We start from the raw sequence: 26,841 nt of genomic DNA, 5'->3' as shown, positions 1-26,841 counted from the left end.
AACAGTATTTGCACCTTGGGTGAAACCTAATCTGCCACGTGGTGAAATGTTTGGATACTTCTTGAGTTTTAGATTAAAGCTGAAACTCACAAAAATCTGCCACGGCTCTTCATCTCTGCCTCAGTGGTGTTTACTGACTAAATGTTAGGTGGTGGGTGTGTGGTGGTTGTTTTCATTGGGCTGCGTTGGCTGCATTGCAGTGTCAAGGAAAGGGAGCATTGCTGTTATATAATGAAACCATTGTCATTGTTGGATTAGGGCTTCTGCCGTTTTGGCATTTTCTGGTGGAAAAATTAAGTTTTACAAGTACTTTGAAAGAAAAAAAAATATGAATACTTGAACATTTACATAAAATGTTTCAGTCTTTCAGCAGCTGAACACACTCCTCCATCCTCTCACTTGCTAAATAGTTCAGTGTGAGTGACAACGCTGACCCTTAATCTGATTACATTCATCTTCTGTTGACACATGGCCAAAGTGGCTCACATGAAGACAACATGGAAAATTCTGCGGGAACAGTCAATTTGTCACCAAAGTTGTTTCACCAACATTTGTGGCTCCACAACAACATTCTGACACTTTTCCCTCAATATAATGGACAAGCAACTACAGATGTATTTGCAAACATGTAAAAAGTGTTGCCATGGAAACAAAGGAGATTTCCGTGCACAATTTGACTCAAACCCGATAAGCCAAAAAACTCTGCGTACCTTATCCTCACAACAACACTGACAAACAAGTTTTTCAAATGACTCATAACTGTGGTTATATGTAAGTTTTTGGGTTTATTTGTCATTTGCCTGATTAAAATGTTCAGAGCATATTTTTAACTATTCAACAAACATTTGAGCACCTTTTGGAATTGGTTGCACTCATTTTTAAGGATTAATGTAATTCATTTGCTGTAGGAAGACTGAAATTACAGTTTTGTCTTCTCTGGAAAAAGGGAAAAAAAAATTGTGAAATGTACAAAATGATGATGATTGGTTTTCATTTGTGCAGTTTGGTGCTTAATGTTGTGCTAAGAAAGTTCGGTCACTGGAGTTTAGCCTCATCAGTTTCCATAAAAACTAAACGAAATTTGGGTAATCTTAAAATGGAACCACTGGGATGGATGATGTTAAAGGGATAGTTTGCCTCTTTTGACATGAAGCTGTATGACATCCCAGGCTAGCAATATCGTGCATGAACATTGACTACTGTGTCGTTTCTGCCTCATTTTGGTGTTGACGAAAGTAGTGCGGCTAGTTGACTGGGGCCACAAAAATAAAGCGATTTGCTTCTCAAAACAATATGCGTTCAAAGGGGTATTACATTTGCATCACAAAATGGTTCAGGAAAAAGTCAGACCTCACAATTGCTTGGCGCTATTTTCTCTCCCTTCGTATCACAGCAAAACGCTTTATTTTTGTGGCCCCAGCCAAAAAAATAGCCGGACTACCTTCGTCAACACCAAAACGAGGCCGGAACTCGGGTCACAGGACGCAGCGGGGGGTAAGTCAATGTTCATGCACGGTATTGCTAGTATGGGATGTCATACAGCTTCATGTCAAAAGAGGCGAACTATCCCTTTAAAGCGGTTTTAGTTAATGTCCAAAAGTGGTTTATTTTGCTTGCTTATCCTTCGTATGAACTGCAGGTATTTTGGAAAAAACGATTTTCACTGTGTTATGTTATGTATGATCAAGAAGATCAGTGCTCATTCTTTCTACGTGGTTCAAAATGAAGCTCAAACTTTGAAAAATGCCAAGTTCACAAGTTCAGCCCAAAGTATTTCTTTCTCATTCTTTCTTACAACATTGCAGCAGGTCTACACAGATGGGAAGTGTTGATTATATTCCCAGTATAATCATGTGATTATACAATAACAACACTGTGTTCTGTGTGTACGTTTAAACTATCCAGTTCATCGGTATGAGCGATCTCAGTATGAATACAGCGCCTATGTGTGTTTTGATTTAGTTGAGTACGACATATCCTGTTCGAGGCTTAGAAAGAGGGTGTAGACACCAACAGTTAAATTAAACTATTCAGATAACGTATTTAAACAATGAAACACTGTTGCTGGCTCTGGCATATTAGGGTCATGAGATCTGAATGTTACAAGTATCTATCTGTGTGTATAATGGATCTGAAAACAATCAATGCCCACATGACTATGGATAAGTGCTGTCTATTGCTTTTAGCACTACTGAGTGATAAGCCACTTTATTTCATAACATTAGCTGAGCGATTAGCACAACTCTCATTTGCTCTGTGCTTGTATTGCTCCTACTCGTGCTACAAAGGGTTAGTTGTAGCTGTCTTAAATGGAAGTGGGATCATGAATCATTCCACAGAGAAGCAGAGGGCATTTCCTTCCACAGACTGCTCTTAGCTCTGTGTATCTTTGTATTCTCAGGGAGGGCCTCTTCCTCACCACTGGGCTTTGTTCATTTGTCTGAGCTTCAGGCAAGGTATCCTCTTCTGAGAGTGCAAAGGGCTGGTGAGGTGAGGGTTGTATAATGTAATATGTAATGGATTGGTAGCCATTTTGTAACCAAAATGCTTCCCATTTCTTTGACTGAAAACTGATTCATAATCAACTACATCATCAATACAGTTGTTTTATTTTTTATTTTTTCAAGGAAATCTGATTCTACACTTGGTATTGCCTGAAGTTTGTAGGTTTGCAGCTTTATTTCTTATACTTCTACACATGCTCCTTTAGTTCTTTTTCTGAACTTATTCTATATGATAACTTATATAGTTAAATCATTTTAGCAGTTCAGCTAAGTCTTGGTGTTCCCCAGGGCTCAGTTCTTGGGCCCACTTTTATTTTCTATTGACATGCTGCCTCTCAACCAGCCTATTTAGGATCATGATGTATATTATAATTTTTATGCAGATGAGACCCAGTTGTACAAGTTCATGCTGTTAGAAATCCATAGCACCATGTATGCTTATCTTTTATAGTCTGTCAGATATCACACAGACTGTTAGACATCTACAAGTAATATTTGGTTATCATACTCAAGTCAAATATATTCTGTCTTGTTTTTTTTCTGATTTTAGAGTAAGATGATCACAGCTGTCGTTTACAAAAAGTTGTGCACACTTTTATCTACTCTCATTATCTACTGTGATGCAGTATACCAGTGGTCTTATTCAGGTTTTCTTCCATTTCTAGTTAGTTGAAAACATTGCAGCTTGCCTCTGGGACAAAAAAGCACAGAAACATCACCTCTGTGCATACATCCCTTTACTTGCTCCCATTTGACATTGACTTCCTAATATTACGTCTCACTTTTAAAACCCGTAATGGTCCTAAATATATATTGGATTTACTAACCGGTGTATATATAGTTGAGATCCACAGATAGTTCCCAGCTATAGATAGCCTAAAAGTACAGTACTGGTGTAAAAAAAAAACAAAAAAACAACAACTTGAAAATTGAATTATTTCCTTTTAAAGTGAACTGATGGCTTTGTTCAAAGTTTTCGCTGGTAGTTTATGTTAGCTGTTATTGATTGTAGCTTTCTAACGTATTTATTTGATGTTACCATCCCCCTTTAGTAAAACACTCTGCGTCATTGTTGACAATAAAACATTATTTCTGTATAACTTTTATTATTATTTTAAAGCTTCCGTCGGCAACTTTTTTTCAGTCATATTAGCTTGAACTGTCATGGGATTCTGGAAGTAGAATATTAAATAGGCTGTTTAGGAAAAATCCCAAATTCTGTAGCTCCCTCTAAAGCCTGTAATCGTGCTTGCAAAAACCGAGCGCTCCCGGCTGTTTTTAACCAATCACGTTAGGGTGGAGGAATCGCTACCTGTCAATCACAGCTTGTGCACACGCTGCTGAGCGTGAGTCTGCCCCAGCTTGTGTGCCCTCACACTGGTGTGAACTCACTTGCACAACCTCGTCCACAGAGGGGGAGGGGTTTGGGGGGCGATTCGGAGCTTGTTAGAGGTTGGGGGAGGGACCTGAAAGTTGTATCGTTCGAATTTTCCGACTTTAGACTCGGAATTTTGAAAACCTGCCGACGGCAGCTTTAAATGAAATGATTCTAATTCTTTGGAAAAAAATCTTATAGCTGAAAACTTGGCCAGACAAAACCAGACTTTGGATTTGACGATATCACCTCAAGCTCCAAAAAATTGTGAATGTACTGTATTTAAAAAATATATATATTTTTTCGATAGATTTCTTGTGATTGTTTCTGGCAGATAAGGAATTTTGCATTTAATTAAACAAGAAATTACACTAAACATTAGGTAAAGGTAAATAAAACCTGAAACGCATGCTTTTTGTATTTTATAATTTTTTTTCTTTGAACAAAATGTCTTAAGTTTGCTTTATGTGCTTTGTGGACCTCATTGTGTAGGTACAGCTTCTAAAGTGTACCTTATTCCCTCAATCTTACCCTTTCCCCTTTTTTCCACAGTTGGACAACATCCATTCTCCGCCTCTCACATCCCTCAGGAAGTCCAGTAACCCTGAACCGATTCATGGATTAAGCCCTGCTCTCAAATTGAAACGACATCTCAGTGAGGATGGAAAATATGTTCGTAGAAGGAGTCTTGGTGGTGGTCTCACAGGTAATCACTTCTTTTTGTACAAACCCTTTCCATTTCAGCTCTTTTTAGGTCTCGCATTTTCTCGTCTCCTTTTTTGTTGACCATGTGTTCTTCATATCTCATAAACTTATCACTCATAGGGATGAACGTGTGACATATTCTCTTTTTAGGACCACATTGGATGATTGTTTATGTAATTCTGTGCAGCCTGAATTGTTTTCACCATTGCTAATCTCTCAAAACGTAAGAAAACATTATGCATATTAAACCTAAGTTTTTAATCAAATCACTGCATCATCCTCCTCACCCCTCTGAAAGTCACCCATTGTCACACAGTATCTTCACTACTTACCGCAGCTTTAATTTTTATTTATAGTGGAGGCAGAAAAACGGCTTATATTAATACTTAGCAAATTAATGCCCACAGATAATCATCTTTCACTTTTAAAACTTCTTAATGGAAACAAATGCAGCTTAATAGCTGTAAAGTGTCATTCCACGCAAATGTTTCATTATCAGGCAGAGAGCTATTTAAACATTTATTTGCTGTGAGATTTCCCAGACTTTCATTACTATAGTTCAGAGCATTGCAAAATGACCGGCGTGACCCAGTTTTTCCCAGTATTATGAGTATCCACGTTTCAAGTATTACCCACCTTTGTGTCAAGCTAAAGCCATTTTTTCCCTTAAATGTATGCGACTACTTTCAGTTGCACACTTGACACAAGTCCATTTCTACCGTTCAAAAGTTAATGTGATGAGCCAAAATGATTCATCCGACTGATAACAGGACTGACGACAGCCATATCAGCAAACTCGACACTGCCCAAACTCGTATTATGACACGCATTCAACTACTTCTTTAGCAGTGTCATGTTTTAAAAAGCACTTTTGTAAAACTGTATTTTTATTTGCAATAAACTGTTAAGCAAATGTGAAATGTTTTTCTTTTTATTTTCTTGTTGGAGTAGTAATGGATTGAAACATGATTTTAGAGATTAGTTGTGCAGTGTTTGCATTAAAACACAAATCCTAAAGAATAGCTTACAGGGTCTCTCCATATGAAAGACATCCTCAGTGCAGCTGGGATCGTTACAGTGGGGTGTGTCCCAGTTACCCAAAATTCAACACAGAGTGATGTCGATTTCATATTCTATATTTGTAAAGGTTTGTTCCCGAGGACTGCTATGGTTCTGCTGTAAAACATTAACATTTGATCAATTCACCAGCTGAAAACATATTCTCAGTGAGTGTTCCGTCTTTTCTCTTCTCACTGGATTGAATGGGGTCAAACTCAGCTTGGAAAAGGAATCCGCCTTAGAGAACTAATCAGGACTTCAAAATGTTCTAATTCAATTTAATGGATAAACCCTTTAGAGGATAACGAAAGTTAATTTTTCCCCTTGGTTATCGCCTGTTTAACCAGAAATATTTAATGTTAGTATGAAGTTATTTTAATTAGACACTTAGTTTCCACCAACACATACGGGGGAAAAGTGCACAATCTAATTTAATGTTGTTAGATAGATATAAATCAGAAGTTAAATTTAGCCCAAGTCTCCCGGTGTCTCCTGCTGTGGCTGAAGAGGTTGACAGTGTCTGATTGGAGGTGATAAGAAATACATGCCTGCTTTATTTTACTTGGTTTAGTCTGCTGCTTTTTGTGTTGCTTATTAAGGAACATATCACCCTCCTGCGATGAAGAAGACGTTTCCACCCAAATATATACGTTTAAGTATGTGAATATTAGAGAGTTGGACGGTCTGACCAGAATTGGTAATTTGGTTGAATTACTCCATTATTTTTATTTTTTTTTGTGAGACTTAAGATCATCCTATGAAAGGGCGTTACTGCAATTGAAAGTTAACACAGTTGAGAACAATGTTAAAAGAACTTTGTGTCCGGCTCTTATGAACAGAAGTATGTTCAACTGTGGACAAATACAGATAGATGGTTCCTTTGGCGTGTCTGTCTTGTTTACCTCCATTTAATAAACTGGTAAACCTCAGACTGATAGTCTGTTTTATGGCTTTGAACGGTGTATTTTTTTTTCCTTGTGAAGTATAAATGGAGGACTTCACCCTGCACTGATTAAAATGTTGAACTTTTCAGTTAACGAAAAAGGCGCAGCTTTGAATAAATGCATTACCCATTAGTAATTGGTGTACATAAAAACAAGGTTGATAAACAAACCTAAAGCAGGTCAGCTTTGATTGTGCTGCTAAACAATACGAGCGTGAGTCATTCCTTCTAATCTGAGAGTGGAGTTTCTTTCAGGCTGCAGAGTATGTTGTTGATCTGGTTGCCAGACTGGAGATACAAACACTATTTAAGGACTGACGGTAATCAGCCACTTGAATTTTAAATCTCCAAGTTGACGTTTGAACACTTCAGTCTACATCTGAAAACTCTACAGTCAGTACGGTTACATCCAGAGTAGAGTCGAGCTGCCATTACAGCTCAGTCGGGCCATTTAGTTGAACCACTGTCCTCGACCCAGTATACATACACAGGTGGGGAATCGAGTTATTGACTGAAAGTGCGTCTCAGTCCAGATATCCTGCTTCTAAGTTTGTAAGTGCAGGTAAATTCTGCTGCACAGACGTGGTCTGTAGGTTACATGGATGGTGATTTTTGTTAAATCCCGCTGTGGTTATAAAATCAGGATTTTGTTAAAGCAACAGCCTGGACACCCTTTAAAGGACTGCAAGTTTTATTATAAAAATATGCAAAAAAATAAATAGAGCTTTGGAGCCCATTTGAGTGTAGTTAAGAATGTACATACAGGGCTGATTCCTAATATGGTTGTGTTAGCCTGGTTTTGAGATGTCAGACTAACATGTATACATGCATTTTAAAAGTCCAATAATTCATTTTTGCTACCGTCTCGTAAAGATGCTTCTGTCAGCTTTTAATAAACTTAATCCAAGAGTATGTGTGTCTTAAGTACCCTGAGGAATGAGTGTTTTCCTCTCTGCAATGAGATAAGTGTGGGACAACACAGTTTTAGCCTTATTTACTCTTCAGTGGGTCTGACAAGATGGAAGAACACTGCTGGTTTTAGTGGGGACACAGTTAAACAAGCGTCTAACTGAACGTTGACAAAATGACTGAAGAGTTTAAACATGATTCATCTCACCAAGGTGTGGTTGAAGCTGGATTTCATCTGCTCACAGTTGGAGAACCGACCTTGCACAAACCCGTGACTAAATGTAAATACAACTTTACCCCTCTCCCGGTATATCCTGATACACCCCTTTCTAAAAGTGTTGACTGGTTTGTGACAGTTTCCCTAATGCCGGGATGTGATGAGCTCCTGCGAGGAAAAAAATTGTCGGTAAAGAAGGAAAGACCTGACTTTTCCCTTCTCATCCTGTTTGCTCTCACTTCAGTCCTCCTGTTTTTCCCTGTGGCGATCGCTGTAAAACTGTGATAAGATCAGCAGGTAGAAGTGTGCCGGTAGGTTGTTATCGGATGTTTTCTGACTCACCAGTGGGGAAGAAAATGAAATAATCACCAGATTAGATCTTATTTTAATAGAATATATTTCATGTGGATTGCTTTTTGAGTAAAAGAATACAAGATTAGACCTATGATTATTTTAAAGAAAAAAATCTGACATTTTAATCCTATATTAATGATAAATGGGTACAACATTTCTTGAAATTGATCAAATATTGAGCAAGAAAGCTGTAATTGGTAACAGCAGTGTAATCTCAGGGAACATTATTTGTGTCGAAGTTAATATTAGTCTTTTTCTACTGATGCCAGATAAACAAAACAAACCTTTTACACCTGCTAGTATTTTGTTTTTCTCCGATTTCCTCTACCTCCCTATCACTCCTACTGATTTAACCTGGATTAAACACCCAGGGGAAAAATAAACAAATTTATAAATGTAATATCTTGACTTTCAACCTGACGGGGGAGCTGATCAACCTGCCTTGTGCAGCTTACCGAAGCGTCTGGTAAAAAGAGCTACCTGCTTCGGAGTGAATTAACCTGAGAAATCCCCTTTCTGTTTAAATCACAGCCTCCTTTTTTGTTCTTCCTGCTCCTTGCGGTAATGGTTAATCCTCTTCTGCTTTTCCTGGAATATTATCCGACACAGAAAGCTGGCGTGCAGGTTGATGAAAATTCTTCTCCTTTTACGGGGAGCCAGTGATGCAGCTTTGTTGAGTCGTGTTATGTTTTTAATCTTCAGTTTATCTTTGCGTTGTGAGATATTCTGACAAGATCAGGAGCAGGTGAAGCAGCATTTAGTGCCATCTAGTGGAGAAAGATGAAAATGAAGAACATTCATACGTGGAACTCTTGTTTGTAAAACTTGTAGTTACACCTGTTTAACTCTATTCAGCAGAGAGAGCTGGCACTTTACGTAATGCCACGGTTTTCGGTGATCTCTTAATGGGCTTTTGCTCCCTCTGGCCTAATTTAACCCTTTGACTTCCTGTCCAACTCCACAAGGTCAAAAGCTTTAGCTTAACACTCCTAACGAGGGCGGACAGCTGGGATTTTCTTAAGTTAGTGGTGCATCTATTGACCTGTACTTTCTCCGTAGTATCTGGTTTGCATTAAATACCATTTTGATACAAAAGTAATAGACTGCATGTGTAAGTTCTGCCTTCAAACTGCCACTAAAGTGAAAATGATTATTTCATCAATATCAATTGATAGAAACAATTAAGACTTTTTTTCATTTTGATTGAATGCCACATCATTAAATTAATGTTGCTGAATGGTCTGAGTTATGTAGAGTGTTACTGTGGTTTTTAGCTCCCTTCTGAGGTCCACAAGATGAATCTGACGGATTGTTGCATGATTAACAGGAGAGGAAATAAAGTTCACAAATTTCAGCTTTTATTCTTTGTGTGGGGGAAAAAAAATTCTGTTAAAGGTTTAATGTTTAATCCAGTTACCTTTTAAAGTTGTCAAGGGAAAGCTGATCTCATCCTGTTGTTTTGCAGGAAAGTACCTTCTGCTGCCCACCACCCTCCAGCAGACTCCGACGCCGCAGCAGCCGTCATCCGAAACCTCTAACCTCGTTCGCATGCGTTCCCTGAACCTCGGAAAGTCTGACCCCTCGCTCACCTCAAGCTTGGTGAGTGACTCCCAATTCTGATCCCCTTGCAGTAGTCTACACCCTGTTATCAGGGCAAGCCTTTCAACACCCCGTCTGAGGACAAAGTTTTGTTAAAACACAACCTCCCCTGTTTGTGAATTACACTGAACCCATTATGCTTTTTATTATATGGCACTTGGAATATGATTTGCTTATAACCACACTGTCTACTTGAATTATATTCAGTTGTACATGGTGGTCAAACATATGATGTAAGAGGATATTTGAATGCTGGAGATGAGCCACCAGCTGTGTAGATGGTTGTCACAGATATGATGAAGAAGAGAGGCAAAGACGTTTCTTAAGACATTACAACCCTGATATGACTTTGTGCTTAAATGAGTTTTTCCCACACGTTATCGTTTGTTTTGTTTGTTTCTGCATGCCACTGACCTGTGGATTATGTACATGTTTTGTTAATAGCTCTCATCTGTCGCTGCTGCCATAGGTTCATTGTTTTATTATGTGCCTCATAAACACACAACATCAGTGCTGTTTATCAAAGAAAATGTACTTTATTCCGACGGATCATTTAATTCGCTACATACTTGCATTACTGAAAGATTTGAGTTAAACGCATAAACAAAGGCCATAGAGAAGGTCCAAGCGCCGCCTCTTTGAACTGAATTACGTCATGAAGAGAGATGACCTTCAGCGTGTTTGTACTCCGTTTTCTCAGATCACTTTGATAGATACTCCAGTGTGCTGTCGTGATCTTATTGTCTCAGGAGTGAGATGCAATCAAAAGCAGAGGCTAATCCAATGATGTTAAGCCGTGAGTCATCCTGTGTGTGTGCTCGATATCAGTTAGAGAAAAGGTTAATGCAATGAAAAGCATGTGAGGTCTGTGTTGTATGTGCGCACACAAACACATGTGTGAGGGTGCTTTTAGAGGAGCGTAAAGGTATATTTTGACTGACACACATATCCTCAGTGATGTGAGTGAGCTGAGCCAGAAAAGGCACTGTAACCCGAACTGGAAGGGGTCTAACTATTTTATTTTTTTTTTTTTAGCTGGCCCGTGACATCAGGGTGACCTTTACACTAAAAACGGAACGCTTCTTCAACAGTCTGCCCTTCTCATTCTTTTAGATCCAGATTTCATTTAGAAATTCAAATATAGTATTCCAGTCACATCAACTATAAGTGTTTCAGTCTTTCTTTTAATGAGTAAATCTGCCAAATTTAGTCTCAGAAGAAGCCGGATAGATGACATCTGAACTTATTCCGTACACTTGGGGGTGCTGGTGCATTTTCTCTTCCTAACTAAATGCATGTGTCCCTCTGTTTGTAAAGCATAAATGAATCCCGTTGGTTATTGTGTCCTGCTGTGCGAATGATTACCAGAATCCCTGTAACATAATTGTTCTCCAGTAGACGAGTCCTGGAGCTCATGCGCTGATTGAATTTACGTTTTACAGCTTGACGACCCGAGAGAATCCTTAACATCATTGGCTTTGCCAGAATTGTAAATAAAATGTATTTTATTATTAGTCTTTACTGATCCTTTTAGACAATGATTAATCTGACAACCATCACAGGAAGGTTGAGGCTCATAAGATGAGGACACTTCAGCAGGAGGGAGGTGCCACAGCTTTCAGCCGCATACCGTTTCTGTTTTTACCCGGGAAAGAATTAGCTGTGATAGAATGATTTCTATCAAAATAGGACTGCCTGGATCCACTAAGATGTTTGTTGTCCAACACTATAATGAAGTCAGTTTGACCATGTCGGCTATTTGATATAAAAGTGCTGTTAGCCTCCACAGCCCTAATGATCTTTTAACCGAGTGAGACATGGCACAAATTTTTCTTCCTATCAGACTCTGAAAATAGGAGCACAGGCAGGTGGGTGAAATTGGGGCCTGTCCCCTAAGGGAGAGCAGTGAGGGCCATAGTGCATCCATGACACATTTCAGCATCATCATTGCAGTGCAATATTTCTTATAGCTTATGTTTAGGTGCTCACAGACTTTGTTTATACCTGGTATTAGCATGCGTCTTGGGTTATCGGGTAACAAGTAGACGGATGATTTTATCAGTTCACACTTGTTGGAATTCATCTCCACACAAGTCTTGAGTAACCACTTGTTAAGGGATCTCACTGTTTTTTCACTCTTTATGGAACTACATCATTTCAGTTTAGAAATAACAAAGCCTGGAATGCTGTGTGGGGTAAAGCTCATCCACCTGCACATTTCAAGCTCTGTAATACAACTGACTCATTACCTGCAATTATGTCCATGTTGCATCTGGACCTGACCCACTAATAAACGCACACAATGGCTCACTATAAAAGGGCCTACTTTTTACATTTTCTGACAGGCGTGTGGACGACAGCCTTATGCAAACAATCTTTACAGCCGGCACCGGTCATGATACATGACTGCTGTTGGCACCGGAAGGCACATCAGATGAGTAGATAGAAGTTTATTTTGACATTTGTCCACCTATTGCTGCAGCACCCCGTATGAAGCAACATGGATGGTGCTTCCACCTGCAGGTGCTGTTGATTTGACATTGTCATTTTAGAAAAGGCGCTGTACTGTATATGGAAACTTCCTCAGGTTTTTATTTATTCATTTTGGCCTTTTTTAAAAAAGAATAAAAGTGTGTGTGTGTGTGTGTGTATATATATATATATATATATATATATATATATATATATATATATATTCATTCGATACACATAAGGATTATGGAAATGCCTTTTTTGGTTTAAGTCGTCACTGTACACAAGACTGATCAGATGAACTGTCAGCAGCTTCCACTTCGTGAGCATAAACATGACCATTATTCAAAACTCAACATGTAAATCTTCACATTCCCAAGCAAATTCCTCCAAAACAATTGATCTTTTGTATATGGCCAGTGTGACGAGTGCATATTTTTCCTGGAGGTGTGTTTCCAGTTTGCAACCTTTTATTCTAGAAACCTTCCTGATTTTCCTGAGTCTAAAATGTATAAATAAGGCCCAGGAAGCATTTCTGTTCACGCCTCTAAAAGAATGTGGGTATGCTGCCCAGACCACCTTTGAATATGTATCCTTGATGCGTATATTAAGGAGCATTCATACTTCACTTGGCTGTCACATGAGATCAGAACATGCAATACACACTAAATCTTAGGCGTGGACATTGGAATTAGCATTTTGTTGATGTTATTTGGAGTTTATGGTCTTAGTTTAATCCTGAAAAAGCCTACAGAAACATCAAACACAAGTCACAACTTTACTTTACAGCAACAAAAAACGGTTGAACTCCCAAAGTCTATTCATGGGTTCAGGACTGGGCTGCAACTCCTGGAACCAAATCGTTTGCTTTGTTCACCCCAAATCCGAACTCAGCAACTCTTCCACTCCTTGTGTACGCTACAGAACACGAACACAGCAGTTCATTCACTCTCAAACAATTTCCAGAGGGTAAATATTAGCATTGATTGTGATTACCGTGGAATGCTTTTAACTGGTAGTTTTCAAGGGTGAGTCGGTGATCTGCCTGCTGCACACATTTATTTTCTAAGAGTTTTGCACAAAACTGCTTCTTTGTGCTGCTGTAATGCTTTTGATGAATTACAAAACAATCATGCATGAAATGAGCAAAGCAATTACCCTGGAAAAATGATCCGACTCTTATGTTCTAATCATGATGCAAGAAGAGCTGCAGTGAATTATGATCAGTAATGTGATCAGATAAAAATAGAATAAATACATTTAAACAAATTTTTTTTTTAAACCCAATCTAGCCTTGTAATAACCGAGTTAAAAACCGAATTCTAACTGCAGTTTTTATCCAAGAATTTTATTCCACCTGATGTGGCCAGATATGATCTGCTCCCCCCCATCTATAACACTGTTTGCATTTCCCCTGTGACTCTGTGGTTAACGCCACGTGAAAATTAAAATCTGGTGGCCGCTGTTCGGATACACTCGTGTGTAGACACTGACGGACGTGTTGCTGCATCTTTATGGCATTTCCTTTGGAGTCCGCTATAGTGTCTCTTCAGGGGTTCGTCGACAGCCACTGTATCATCCTGTATTCATCCTCCAGCATGAGCTCAGGGAAGATGGTGACGGGTGCATGAAAGACAGATACCTCAGCTTCCTGCTTCTGAATGGGCCAAAATGTTTTGTCGGCTTAAAAATTGTGGAAAAATTGAGTAATTCTTAGTTTTTGCTGGGATAATTTTGTACAGTTTCCTGACAAATCTTGGAACCATATTAGAAGTTGATTATAGTGGCAGGATGGCATTTGTCATAATGACAGTTGTGTGACTCGGAGGCACAGCAGTTCACTCAGTGACAGCGGCTGAGTGGGGGCCTGTCAGCATGACATGTGCTACAGTATGACATTGTTGTCGAATTTGGCAGATATATTCACGTCTCAAGAGATTTACTTTATTTGGCTTTTGGGTCGGGTTGCGTGCTGCTCAATTTAGAATTTGGTACAGTACTGGGTTTTGACAGGAACGTTACATAAATGACAATATTTTAAGAGCAAAATGAGTCATTTTTAGTGAGATTTGGTTCTCTGGTACTTAATGGTTCATACTTTTCTGAACTTCACAATAGTTTTTTTTTTTTTTTAAACGGCAAAGTCAGAATTTTGCAGCTCAGCACATCATAGAGAATGTCTTCCTCAAAGTTCTTAAAATTTGGAATATTTCTGACTTGGTGACCTGGTGCAGAGGGCCTCTTGTTCCTTTGAGGTTCATAGACATAACAAAAAAATTGTCAGTCTGAACACCTAAACTGTGTCATATTTAAGGAAGAGTGGTTTTAAAAACTACTGCCATCTCAACCCTCCCCCACTTCTTTGACAAGGTTTATTTGTACACTTGACTTCTCAGGAAATGACATTCAGAACCACTGATTCCTCCAATTTCTCCCTCTTTGTTGCCTTGTCTACTAGGGGTGGAACGGTACAAAAAACTCACGGTTCGGTACGTACCTCGGTACGGACCCTACGGTTCGGTACATTTTCGGTACAGTGCCGAAGGAGTAGGGGTGGGCGATATGTATCGTTTGCGAAATTATCGTGAATGTTGTTTTGACGATGAGTAATTTTGCAATATCGAGATATAGGCAAAAAAAATAAATAAATAAAATGTTTTCTTTTTTCTTTTTTTTTTTTTCCCCATCGCCAAAAAGTGCGGCGCCAGTGGTCCTCTGCCCTTACCACAGCGCCACGCCCTGCTTTGAACGCTCTATTTTTTTCAAAGTAAACGCTTCGGACCCCGCGGGACACTAAGCTAAGGCTGCTAACACCAGACTTGCCCTTCAATTGATCCCCGTTAAAGGATTTAAAGTGTCCTGTATTGTTATTTTTCGTCACTACCTCCCCGAGTCGGGAGTGGGTAATTTGCACGCCTGCTGCCTTCCTTGGATGTGGTAGCCGTTTCTCAGGCTCCCTCTCCGGAGGGAGAAGTAGCCTGAGAAACGGCTCGAGGTTATCAGTCACCAAAGCGGCCGGGGCACCCCGAGGCACCCCGAATGGGTTTTGGGTCTAATAAATGCACGCATCCCCGAAGGTCAGCGCTCGTTTTGCATGTATTAGCTCTAGAATTGCCACAGTTATCCAAGTAACGGTAGAGCGATCAAAGGAACCATAACTGATTTAATGAGCCATTCGCAGTTTCACTGTACCGGCCGTGTGTGCTTAGACTTGCATGCTTGTGTTCATTTTATTGTGATCTTAATGCAAGTTTTAATTTTTTTTTTTTAAATATCGTCAAAATATCTTTATTGTGAAAATCCTAAAAAATATCGATATTTTTTTTGCCCATATCGCCCAACCCTACGAAGGAGGCGTGTAGCGAGGTTCGAGCACATGTAATAGATATCTGAATCCTGCCTCTTCTACAGTGGAATATGGGCGCATAGTAGATGCGATGTAAATTCCAATTGCTTCAGTAATTTTTTTTGCTCTGCATGTATTCGTATCCAGGGGTTGTTGTAATACATTTGGGAGACGTAATTGGTCGGGTCTTTTCATGGTTTCTATAGAACGCATCTGACGGAGGTGTGTGGTGGTCGGTAGCTACGCCCCTTGTCATGCTATCACGGCTGAAATGTTTCATCATACCACACAGACAGAACCAGCGCGTGTTTAATAAGTTAAACTTACACGTTGTCTCCTTTGTCTGCAGCGTGCTGCTCTCCTTTCTTCCTTCATGAAATGAAAAAGTATCTCCTGCGCTTGATCCTGACTCTCTGTGAGCTCTTCCAGCCTCGATATTAGACGCCTGATGTGATGTCCATGATTAATATCACCATTATGCAGACCATGAACACGGTCGCCTCCCCGCTCTCCATATTAGCTTCTTTGTGGTGTTTTTTCTTCTCTCGGGTTTTGTTTTGTTCTAGCCTAGCAAGCCAGACCCGTACAGCAAAAAGCTGTACAGGGGTCTTGTGACGCTGGATAGCAGTGTGGGCGGGATAAACGGCTGTCTGTCAAGTTCAACGCCACGCAATAGGATGGCGCGACAACCAATCAGAGCGATGAAGAAGTTTTACGTAGTCAACGCGACGGAATGTACATTGTGGTCAGTAGTCTATGGCCTGAAAAGCTGATTTCTCTTAAGCTCTAAACTCTGTAAACTTTAGCAACATTTGAAACCTTTTCAGGCGAGAAAGTAGTCGTTTAGATCCCCAAGGTGTTGAAAATCTGACAAAATACCGGCTATTTACAATTTTGTTCCCACGAATTCGGCGCTGCTAAAGCTAGCCGCAGTGAGCAACGCACTTCCGGTTTGCCATTTTGACTACTCTCGTCCCGTTAACGGAATTTGACCGTTCAAATGCCTTACCGGAGAGTTTTGTCAGCTCTGAGACGAAGATCGGCCCGCTGTCTTTGGTACATCATGCTCGCAATTGACTGGGGATTGCTCTCAGATGTAAGTTTACTTCGTTTCCCTATAAATCTAAAGAGAGTTTTTTTTTTTTTTTTTTTTTTTTTTAAAAAACCTCTTTCTGGAACTACACACTGAAACGTCGCACCTCTGTCGTCACTAGGTAGACTGGCCTCCGACCCCGCTCCTCACGATTTGATTGGCTCGATTAAGTTTTGATTTGGAACCTTGCAAAAACGACCACAAGTGACTAGACTAGCCCCGGAGCAAATTCCATTTGTGGCCGCTAGGGGCGTCTAGATTTCTAGGCTAGTTTTGTTCCGTCTTGGTGTTGAATGTGGCGCTAAACGGCTAACGGCTAACACGTCACTGACGCAGACGGCTGCGCGCGGCGCATCAGTCCCGCATCATGTGCAGAGCAGACTAAAACAGCTCCGCTGGGGAAGGACAGTTATCAGAACGAAATTCGAGTAGGACAGTTCTGATAACTGCGTTCTTATAACTACTCTGTCCGAAAGCGTATATCTCTACGGACCAATCAGAGCTTGCATGTGGCAGTGTTTAAATGGGTCCTGAAAGAAACTCTTGCAAAATAACACTTCTGCGTTCAGAAAACTTCCGTACCGTGTGTATTCTGCGTGGAAATGCGCGTACCGAACCGTGACCCCCGTACCGTGACGGTTCAGTACGAATACATATACCGTGCCGGCCCTATTGTCTACAGTACTTTTCTTCTTCATGCATTTTATGTTTGTAACATGGTTGTTTTCACTGAACAAATAGATGAAAATGGTTTATTCTAAGCTATAAAAACACAAGGATTTGATACTAACTGAATCATAATTAACTTTTTTTTTTTTTTTTTTTTAAATCTTCTAAATCTTTAATATTGCTATTTCACCTTTGAAGTATTTCTGTTGGATGGATTGCCATAAAAAATTTGACCAACATTAATAAACTCAAGATTCACCCACATCATGAAACCACGATTCATTTTCAATATAAATATTAAATTAAATATAATTGCAATGAAAAATTCTAATAGTTTTTTCTTACAGCCATTGTTTTTTTTTTGTTTTTAGATTAGACATTCAAACAGTTGGTGTCACAAGAACGAGTAATCAAAAACATTTGAAGAATTTGATGGAAATATTGACTTTTCTTTTAGTTTTATTTTTCTCCAGCTGTTTCAGTCGAGGTCACCCCTCACACTGAGGAGAATTTCATTGAAATAGTGATTGGAAACATGACATTTCTATCTTTTTCGTCCTGCTGTTTTTATGATATTGAATCTGTATTAAAAAAAACCAAACCACCTTTGCAGGTTTAACCTCTGTCAGCCTGTTTACCTCACTGGACTCGTGTTATTCCTTTTTTTTCACCCTCCTGCTGTGCTCCTCATTCATGCCCCCGGGTGTGCACGGCTCTTTCTCCAGCATGGCACATCTCTCTTGACCGTGATGCTCTCAGACAGAAAATCAATAATTCACTTCTGGTGTGATATGGAGATAAGACCGTCATAATCCTGATGTTGTGCCTTTGTGGACTCTGATTTTCGCTGGTAATTGTTATTCAGTGATGTCCTTTGTTGATATCATGGCTCGAGGAGTAGTTTGTTGCACACAGAGGTGGGCTCTGCATTCAGGGCTGCAAGAGTGGGCACGCTTACTTTTCTTTAAAGAAACTACCGATCCTAATGTCTCGCATGCAGGCTCTGAAACTGACAGCAGTGGTTTGTGGACGAACAAGAGAGAGAGACTGTCAATTTACCTGCCGACAAGAGAGCTGGCAGCTCAGTCTCAGTCCTGCCGCGTGGGATAAATTACGTGCTCCAGTCTAAAATAAACAAGTCGAATGATCTGAGACTGTTCCACTCATCAGTCCAAAAGAGCAGACAGAATCCTGCTTAATGCCATCCCTTTATGGCGTTGTAGGTTACAGGCACAAATTTTAAACGAGCACACTGCCACTGGCAGCCGGAAAGAATTAAATCGGGTTGTTTTGATGGGTGTAACCAAGACCTGTTTAAGCATGTTACCTTTGGTGTAATCAAACGGTAAATAAAGAGTCCATAAAGAGGTGCATGTATTTTTGCTGTGTGTAGCCTGTTGCACACACACACACACACCTTGTTTTACCTTTGAGAGGATACTCCTTAAAGTACAAGGTGGGATGAAAAAGAGTCTTTATGGATTAAAAGCACAACAGTGTGTGATTCAAATGGAGGGTATCTCCTTTTTAAAGTAGTCTGCTTCTGTAGATATGTTCTGATCTCAGTGCCCCTGCTGTGATTCCTTGGAGGCCCCGTTCTGACTTTTTGCAGTTGCATATTTACATCTTTGTTCTTTGTTTCCTCCACTGTGACGAAATGTAAAGCTTTTAAGTGAAATTTTGTTTTTGTAAGGTGGCCTTTATTGATCGGTTTGAAGCTGAATTTGACGTTTGCTCTTTGCTCAAGTTTGAGGGTGAAATAGCTTGTGGCAAACCTGAAAGTAATCAGAAAAAACTGGCGAATGTTGCTTCACAAAATCACACATCGAAGAGGATGGCTGACGCATTTAAATTGTGTACGATATTATAGACTCTTATAGATTGTTTAATGGTCTCAATGTCACCTTTACCTGAAACCTGGTTCTAAGCTCAAACCTGTTGGGCCAAAATGCTTTCACTTTCAGTGTCTGAAACTCACATTGCTCTAAAAGATGGATCTAAGACCACATGGAAACACAAACAATGCTCAAAATTAAGATGAATGAGTCTTTTAGACAAATATATAACCTTCGTATGAGCCCTGTTTGCTATCGAGAGTGTTATTTAGTAAGTCAGTAAGTCTTGTTTACCACAAACATTTTGTGTATTCAAGATGTGCATTCACCTTCCCTTTTCCAGCTCTACTGTTTTATCCCACAGCAAATGTTTGGAAGTGTATTGACCTCATGCTTCCCTAAAATACAAACTGTGGGCTATTATTGTAAACATCTGGGTGGGATGCAAATGAAATGTCACTTTAGGTGAAGTAGCTGTAGTCGAAACATTCAATCGAGGCGTTTTTTTTTCCCGTTTTTTTTATTCAAATGTGACGGTGGTCTGTATAATGTGACTGTTTTTCTTTTTCTTTTCTTAACTAAACTGAGAGAAGAGCATACTGGATTTTCCAGATGGGCTCGAGCTGACATCATATTCTCCCGTTGAATGCACACATTTACATGGTTGCTCCAATTTGAACAAAATTGAAAATACAGAGGAGTAGAAGGATGCATTTCGGCTATTGGCTCGTCTCTCTTACCATGTTTTCTCTTGTTGTCAGGGTTTAAAGATTAGACCTCGCCTGGGAGGTTGGCCCCGTAGGCTTTATCATGCCTGGATATTCTGACTCCTTTGGGTTCAGGTAGATATTTTTGCTCTGCTTTCCATGAAAGGAATTTACTTTACTTAATGCTCTCCTCACAGGCCATGTCCCTCCTCTGCCTGCCTTACATCTGCAGGTCACCTCATGGTCTGATAAGCTCAGGCAAGGCAGAGGCTGCGGGTCACTCAATCAGCACTCGCTGCATGCTTCCAGTGCTGCCCTCCCTTTTTTCTCCAAAGCCAGTGGAAACAACCTTTGCTGCCCACCCGCCAGGAGAAAATGAGTCACAGACCACCTCCTGCACTTTTTTCAGAGGCTTCTCTGCGCCCCTGCTCCAAGGCCATCGGCTCGAACTGTCTGCCTTCATAGCGCCCTAAAAAACTACCTCAAAGCGGCTTTACTTTGTCTGATTTCCTTCTTCTTCTTCTTTTTTTTTTTTTAAACTGACCGCAACTTCTTTTTTTCTTTCTTTTAAAAAATCATTTACAAACAAACTTCTGCCACTATTTGATCACATTTGAACTGGATCCTTTTTTTTGCTTTGAAGCAAAAATATCAAATATTTGCTCATTCCATCCTCTGAAAGCTGTTTTCTCTTTTTGTTCTATATGACAGTAAACGGAATATGTTTGTGTTTTGCACTGTTTGTTTAAAGAACAATCAGTAATCTGAATGCATCATATTGGGCTGTGGGAAATTATAGATGGGTAAACGAGTGTTGGGTATGTAGCAGCAAACACTGTAATTTACCTCAGTAACGTAAGGGAACTGTATGTGTAATGTGTTTTTACACAAATTAGAGTGTCGTAGAATGTAATTATCATAAATCAAAATTACAAACTACTGCTTACAGATAGTAGAAGGCCTATATTTCAGTCGGTGCAAATGAATAGAAAAACATTCATTGCATTTGTGTTCACACTTTTGTGGGAAATGGAAAGTGTTCAGCACTGAGTCCCACATTGAATAACCCTGCAGCAGAAGCAGGTATTTATTTGCTTTGGCTCTGATCAACATTGACCTGCTTCTAGACTGGAGGTCATGTGAATACAACACCTGGGTCGGGTGCATGCTAATTTTCAGTGAAGGTGCTGCGTTTTGGGTCAAAGAGTGGGCACAGCTCACTACTTTATTTACAAAAACACACGCGTACTGACCGTAGCTGACACATGGAGTCCCTGAAATACAGAGCATAACCTCATGGAGAAAAAGAGATGAGAATGATGGATATTACCAGTGTGTAAGACAGCTGGCAGCTTACTGTCAGTCATGTGGTGCGGGTCAAGTCAAGAATAATAATAATAATAAAAAAAAAAATAGTGATTACCAGATGCTGCTGCCCAGCTAAGCATGCAGGATACGGTGTAATGCCAAAGTTCAGTTCTGTGTATGTCCTTCAGAGCCCTGAGAGTAATCCTACCAGGTACTACTGGCAAAGAGAAAGGATTTAATGGGCTTATTTTAGTGGGTGTACCCTTGTTATTAAGCTTCGCTTCACAAAAACCTGTTTAGATGTGCTACTCTCACTGTAGACATGCTGTAATGTCCCAGGCTTCTTGAATTTTTTTTGAACATTTCATTGATTAATTGCCCAAAAAATCCCCCAAATTATTTGTTGATGGAAATTATGTATTCAGTGTTAATTTGCTGCAAATGTCTGTTTTTACACTGCCTAAGAAAAACCATTTCATAGTTAATTTTAAGCTGTATTAACCAGTAACACTCGCGTCCATTTGTTTGTAAAATATTATAGTTGCAGATTATAAATAATTGTTTCTCAGTCAATGATTGGACTAATTGTTTCATAATTAGCATAGTGTCAGTGGTGCTTGATTGAGCTGCTATTTACACCAGAAAACCGGGGACATTCTACAACAAACAAGACAAATGACCCCTCCCTTGTGTTTCTGCAGCTCCTCATCTTGGGTTTTCAGTCCAGTGTGGGATTTTATTAATTGCTCCTTTAAGCAGTTACAGGCTGAGCAGTGACTCGAGACTCGGCAGTTGAACATAACAGGATTCTTTAATTCCCTCAGGTAATCTGGAGAGCATTGTTCAAGCTGAAAAAGTTGACTACTGTAATCCTTGTCCTCTTTGGTCTTAAGCGGTTTATTCAAAAACAGCCCGATTAGGGGAGCACAGACCTGAGCTCTGTATCTGGGCTCGCTTATCAGCACGGCAGCACAAACGACCGTCGCAACACTCCATCGGCTCTCTGTTGTGCGGGTTTGAAAATGAGGAAAGTTGATGTCGCGGTCACCTGTCTGACAATCCCGTGCACCAGCCGCGGGAGCCGCTGCACTAACTAAGAGAAATCATTTGAGCTTGGTTGGAGATGAGGAGAATGGAAGGGCTCCACTTAATATTCACAGAGCAGTAGCACAGTGAATGGAAATGAGTGTGAGGGGGTAAAAAAAGGAATCAAGGAGGGAGGGGGCAAAGAAAACAGAGACTGAAACAGAATGTGAAATTGCAGGATAGAACTGGCTGCATGGCACACGGAAACAACTTCTTCTACAAATGCTAATAATCCAGGATGGTGTGGGGACTGAGTTAGTGAGTGTGAAAATCTGTAGTTTCTTGCTGAGTGTTTAAAAACTCTGTGGAGAGGCAGCAGTGCATGAAATCTCTGGAAATTGACACAGGATATGGAGTTGTATACATAACAAGGTGTACTGGTTGATTTCAGCATGATAATGACTCTGTATCTTATTTGATATGAAAGAAGCGTGTTACATGTGCAAATTGCCTCGGATTTCCATATTAAAAGCAGCAACGTTTTATATTTAAACAGCAGGCCTTGCTGGTATTTTTCTCTTTTTTTTTTCATGTGCTCAGCTTTCCTCTCCTGTTCTTTACTTTTAATACCATCTCTAATGTCGGCCGCCATGTTTCTGTCACTGACCTAACCTTCAGGTGTGCGTTTTCTAGTCTCCGTGTGCATTTAGACGAGCGAGTTCTGTTGGCGCTGCTGACAGGATGCCAGATTCATTCCTGAGTTTGGAGCAGAACAATGCTGGGAAGGATATCCTCTCATTTTCATGGTCATCTGTGGTGCCCAAAAAGCATGGCTGCTCACAGAAATGAGTTTTGGGGCTCCCACTTGTCCCCAGTGCAAACCCCCCCCCCCAATGCACACACACACACACACACACACACACACACACACATCTCCCAGCCACCCCCTCCTGTTGCCACGCTAAATTAGCACTGCCTGTCTTCTCCCTGGTTCTCCCTTTCTCTCCGGCTCCATCTCTCTCCTCCTTCACTCCTGAAGTTACAGAGGAGAGGAACAAGAGGAGGTGTCAGCTGACTGCCCCGCTCCAATCAGATAAGTTCTGATGGAAGTGTTTAGCAGCTGCTAAGATCAGATTTAGCCTGAGGGAGGGAGCGAGCAGGAGGCTTGAGTGAGGCAGTGCAGCATGGATGTGCGCCGGTAAGGAGGCATGTTAAGTCGGGGCTCTGTGCCATGGACGAATCCAGCATTCTGAGGAGACGGGGGCTACAGGTAGGAGAGCAAAAAGAGCCGTGTCTGTATGGGGAGCTGAGCAGGAATGCGTGTGTGGGTTGTAATCTCCTGCCGTGGTTGCTCTTTTAACGGAGCACAGTTAGGACTTTCTGTCTTAACACTTGGCAGCACAGTACTGTGTGTGTGTGTGTGTGTGTGTGTGTGTGTGTGTGTCCTGCATGTGAGAGAATCTCCTGGCAGAACTGTGTAAATGGCATTCACAGTCACAGCGTGTGATCCTCCCCACTTTCTGTCGCTGTTAGGATTTCTAAATAAGAGTTCAGCTAGCTGCTAATTTTCTGTTCAAACTCCAAATCAAATGGTTTTTCATATTCATTTGTGGTAGCTACTGGTGGGAGAGCTGGGCTCTGTATTCATGGAGCAAGATTGAAGGGTTTATTTAGCGCTTTATTGACTTTTTATGATAATTAAGCTCACAGCGCCGCTTTTGGACTTCAGTCAGAATTCATGATTGAAATGCAAACCGAGTTCAGGACAATGCTCATGACAAATGAGTTACTTTATCAAATTACTGCTGCTATCACATAACAAACATATCATTTAGATGGGAAGGCAGAACAGAGAGTTCTGAAATATTCAATTGCTTTTATTTAAGAGCAAATGTCATTTTTAATCAATGACTTGAATCATTTTCTTAAACCTCGCCCCCAAACTCTGCCACAGCTGCTGTAGTCGAGCGTAAATTGGACTTAATTTCTGTTTTTTTTTGCTTACGCTGGTTAGAGCCACGAACAGAGTCATTGATAAACATGTTTAAGAGGAAGTGTGTTTAAAATTCCGCTCAAACAACCGCGTGTGTTTGGAATCACAAACTCGCTGAGATCCATTCCACCTCAACCGATCCATGGCTGATGAATTCAAACTGATGAATATGCATTTAATGCATTTCACAAAAAAACAAGGTTTTTTTTTTTTTTTGCCTGTTTAAGAACAAATTCTTCCCGTTTGAAGAACGAAGTGTTAACATTTGTCTTTCATGTTCACAGATACGTCCGCGTGTTCCTCTGCGATTTATGAATGTTCACAAATTGAATTTTTTTCTTGATGGTTTTAATGAGTTTCTCAGGGGAAACCAGCATTTATCAAAAGCTTCCAACTAGTAATTATGTGCACAGTTGCTTGAATCTCTCCTTTCCTTTGTCGGACGCCACCTCCTCCCCTCCTCACCTCATTCAGAACAAGACTTGTCTATGTTCCCTAACATGCATCAGTTAGACTGCGGTTGGACTGCTATCACGCTCTGACTTCTACATTCAAAAGGAAACACGGAAGTTAATTTGTCTGGCAAATGATTGTGGCTGCTTCTGCTTCACAATTTTCCATTCATTCTTAGACCAGGATGTATGACATCATTGGTGTCGGAGCGTGTTTATGCTGAGTGGATTGTAAGAACTGAACTATTTACAGTGCAGAGGGCGTGCGTGCTTTGGCTGCAGGAAAAACGATAAAAGTCAGCTTTGTCTCCGGTGACTTGTTGCTCCTCTGTTGTTTCCATCATTCAAAATATGCAAACCTTCAGACTTGAAGTTTGCCAGAGTGTGCGTGTGGTTTTAAGTTAGTTTAGTGTGTTTATTTGTGCAAGATCTATTTCTGTTTATCTCTGGTAAATGAAGGGCAGGCCCCAAAGAGCAATGTCTCTTCAAAAGAATAAGAAAATGAACATGCACAGAAATAAATGCGGTTAATATAAATGTCAATAAAGGAATGAGTGTGGAAATAAAAAAGACAGATGGCATAAAAGGAAAATTAATTGTTTTTAGTTGCACATTGAATTTTGAATGATGTGGGAGTAAAAATGAATGAGTGTGGACACTGTGTGGACCTTAAATATGAAACTAATTAAAAATTCTTACTCTATAGTAACTTCTCTTGAACCTCCCACATTTGTCTGTTCTTTTACTTATTTTGTCTTTATATTGAATATTTTATGTATTTGACTTTGTCTTTCCACATTTCTTTTTTCACCTCTGTGTATATTCCCTCATGTGTTTGCTCATTCTGTGGCAGATTTATTTTTCTATGTACGGTAGTCCTCATGTCTGCCCCTCGGGCACATTAGTGCCACCATTCGGTTGAAGCCAGATTTTTCCCAAATGAAACAGGCTGTTGGATTATTTCTGTGGATGACAGCAGCGTTATCTTTGTCTGTGCTGGTTGCACTGCCTCCAGACTTTTAAGAAAAAAAGTCTGTTGAGATATTGAACACTAGGGCGTCACGCTGCTGTGGTTTTCTGTAATGCTTTGTAGAATTAGTTAAATAATGGCCCAAAGGTGACCCTTCTAACACAGAACAGCAGGAGCACACCACTGAGTGCACATTTATGCTTAATGAATTTATTTTTAGACTTTGAACCAAAACTCTGCTGCAGGATTATTTTTGGTATCAGACCTGTTAATGAGTTCTCAAAAGAAATGTCTCAGTGAGACCCTGACAAGATTTCTACTGATTCATGCATAAAGCAGAGCAAAATTCTGTGCATTATTTGTTTAAAAGCACAGATAAAATAGAGTAAAAGAATAGTATCTAAATATCTTTCACCAGAATGCAGAGGGGAGAGCAATTTGTGACCTGGAAGAGTGGAGTCTCAAGATCCTGGTTGCCGTACTGAGTAGGCAATTCTGGGCTAGCTCTTTCTTTTAAAGGGGGCAGTATGACCTCATGCGGTCTGCTCCCAACACCTTCTCTCCGCCACTTTAAATGTCTTAGATGCTAAAGTTCTCATACCAGCTGCAAGATGCTGCTGATCAGCACACTTGCTGTGGTGCCCCTGCAGAAGGTGGAGCGGATCAGATGTGTTGAGTTGAGCCCTCTTTACATGACCAAATGCAAGTCGGCCTTTATCAGAAGAGACGCGGCATTTGGCACACGAGCATCGATGAAGATCGGTGTGTGTGGATGAGCTTCGTCTTCCTGAAATCTATCACCCTGCTTTGGTTTTATCACTTTTCAGCCCCTGGTTGTTATTCCTGTGAAAAGATTCAGCGCCCCACTGTAAGCTACGCCCGGCTGTTTTTATTCCAACACCTACAAGAGAACGCTTTCTCGTGACATTTTTCTGTTTGCAGTTGGACTGTTGTTTCTCACGATCGGCTGACCTTTTATGTTAATTCTAATTCACAAAATGGAAAATAGGTCTCGGACTGTCTTTTTCTATTGTATAAATTAGTCAGAAGTGTGTATTGTGCTGTTTCAGAGCAAGGTCTCTGAAGGTATTTGCCTTAGAACTCCACTTTTGCTTCGTTTTTGGGTTGTCTCTACTCTCGTGGCTGCCTCGTTTGCTCATTACAGAGATCTTTTTGGTGGGATTTTAATGATGCCGCTGGCTGCTACTCATGTCCTTCATCTTAATTAGAAGCTGCCTGTCAGAGGCTTCCGCAGTGCTGTGTGCGCTTTACTGTACTTTTGACATCCATCTACCACTACCTCAT

General features: G+C 40.3%; 1 protein-coding gene across 6 annotated transcripts in view; it reads left to right on the top strand.

The window, feature by feature from the left end:
* mast4 (microtubule associated serine/threonine kinase family member 4) overlaps positions 1–26,841 on the top strand; it is a 117,518-nt gene that overhangs the window by 21,278 nt on the left and 69,399 nt on the right. For 5 of the 6 annotated variants that reach the window (XM_075455412.1, XM_075455411.1, XM_075455410.1 and 2 more), the window contains exons 2-3: positions 4,432–4,585; positions 9,532–9,665. In XM_075455412.1, the coding sequence (XP_075311527.1) occupies positions 4,432–4,585; positions 9,532–9,665 (288 nt within the window). Of the gene's footprint in view, positions 1–4,431; positions 4,586–9,531; positions 9,666–23,218; positions 23,392–26,841 lie in introns of those variants that run through there. The other variant, XM_075455416.1, reaches the window with a different exon arrangement.

This window comes from Odontesthes bonariensis, chromosome 22, assembly GCF_027942865.1.
Source record: "Odontesthes bonariensis isolate fOdoBon6 chromosome 22, fOdoBon6.hap1, whole genome shotgun sequence".
Classification (NCBI taxonomy): Eukaryota; Metazoa; Chordata; class Actinopteri; order Atheriniformes; family Atherinopsidae; genus Odontesthes; species Odontesthes bonariensis.
Note: the sequence above shows the minus strand (reverse complement) of the source record. Positions and strands in the feature narration are given on the sequence as shown.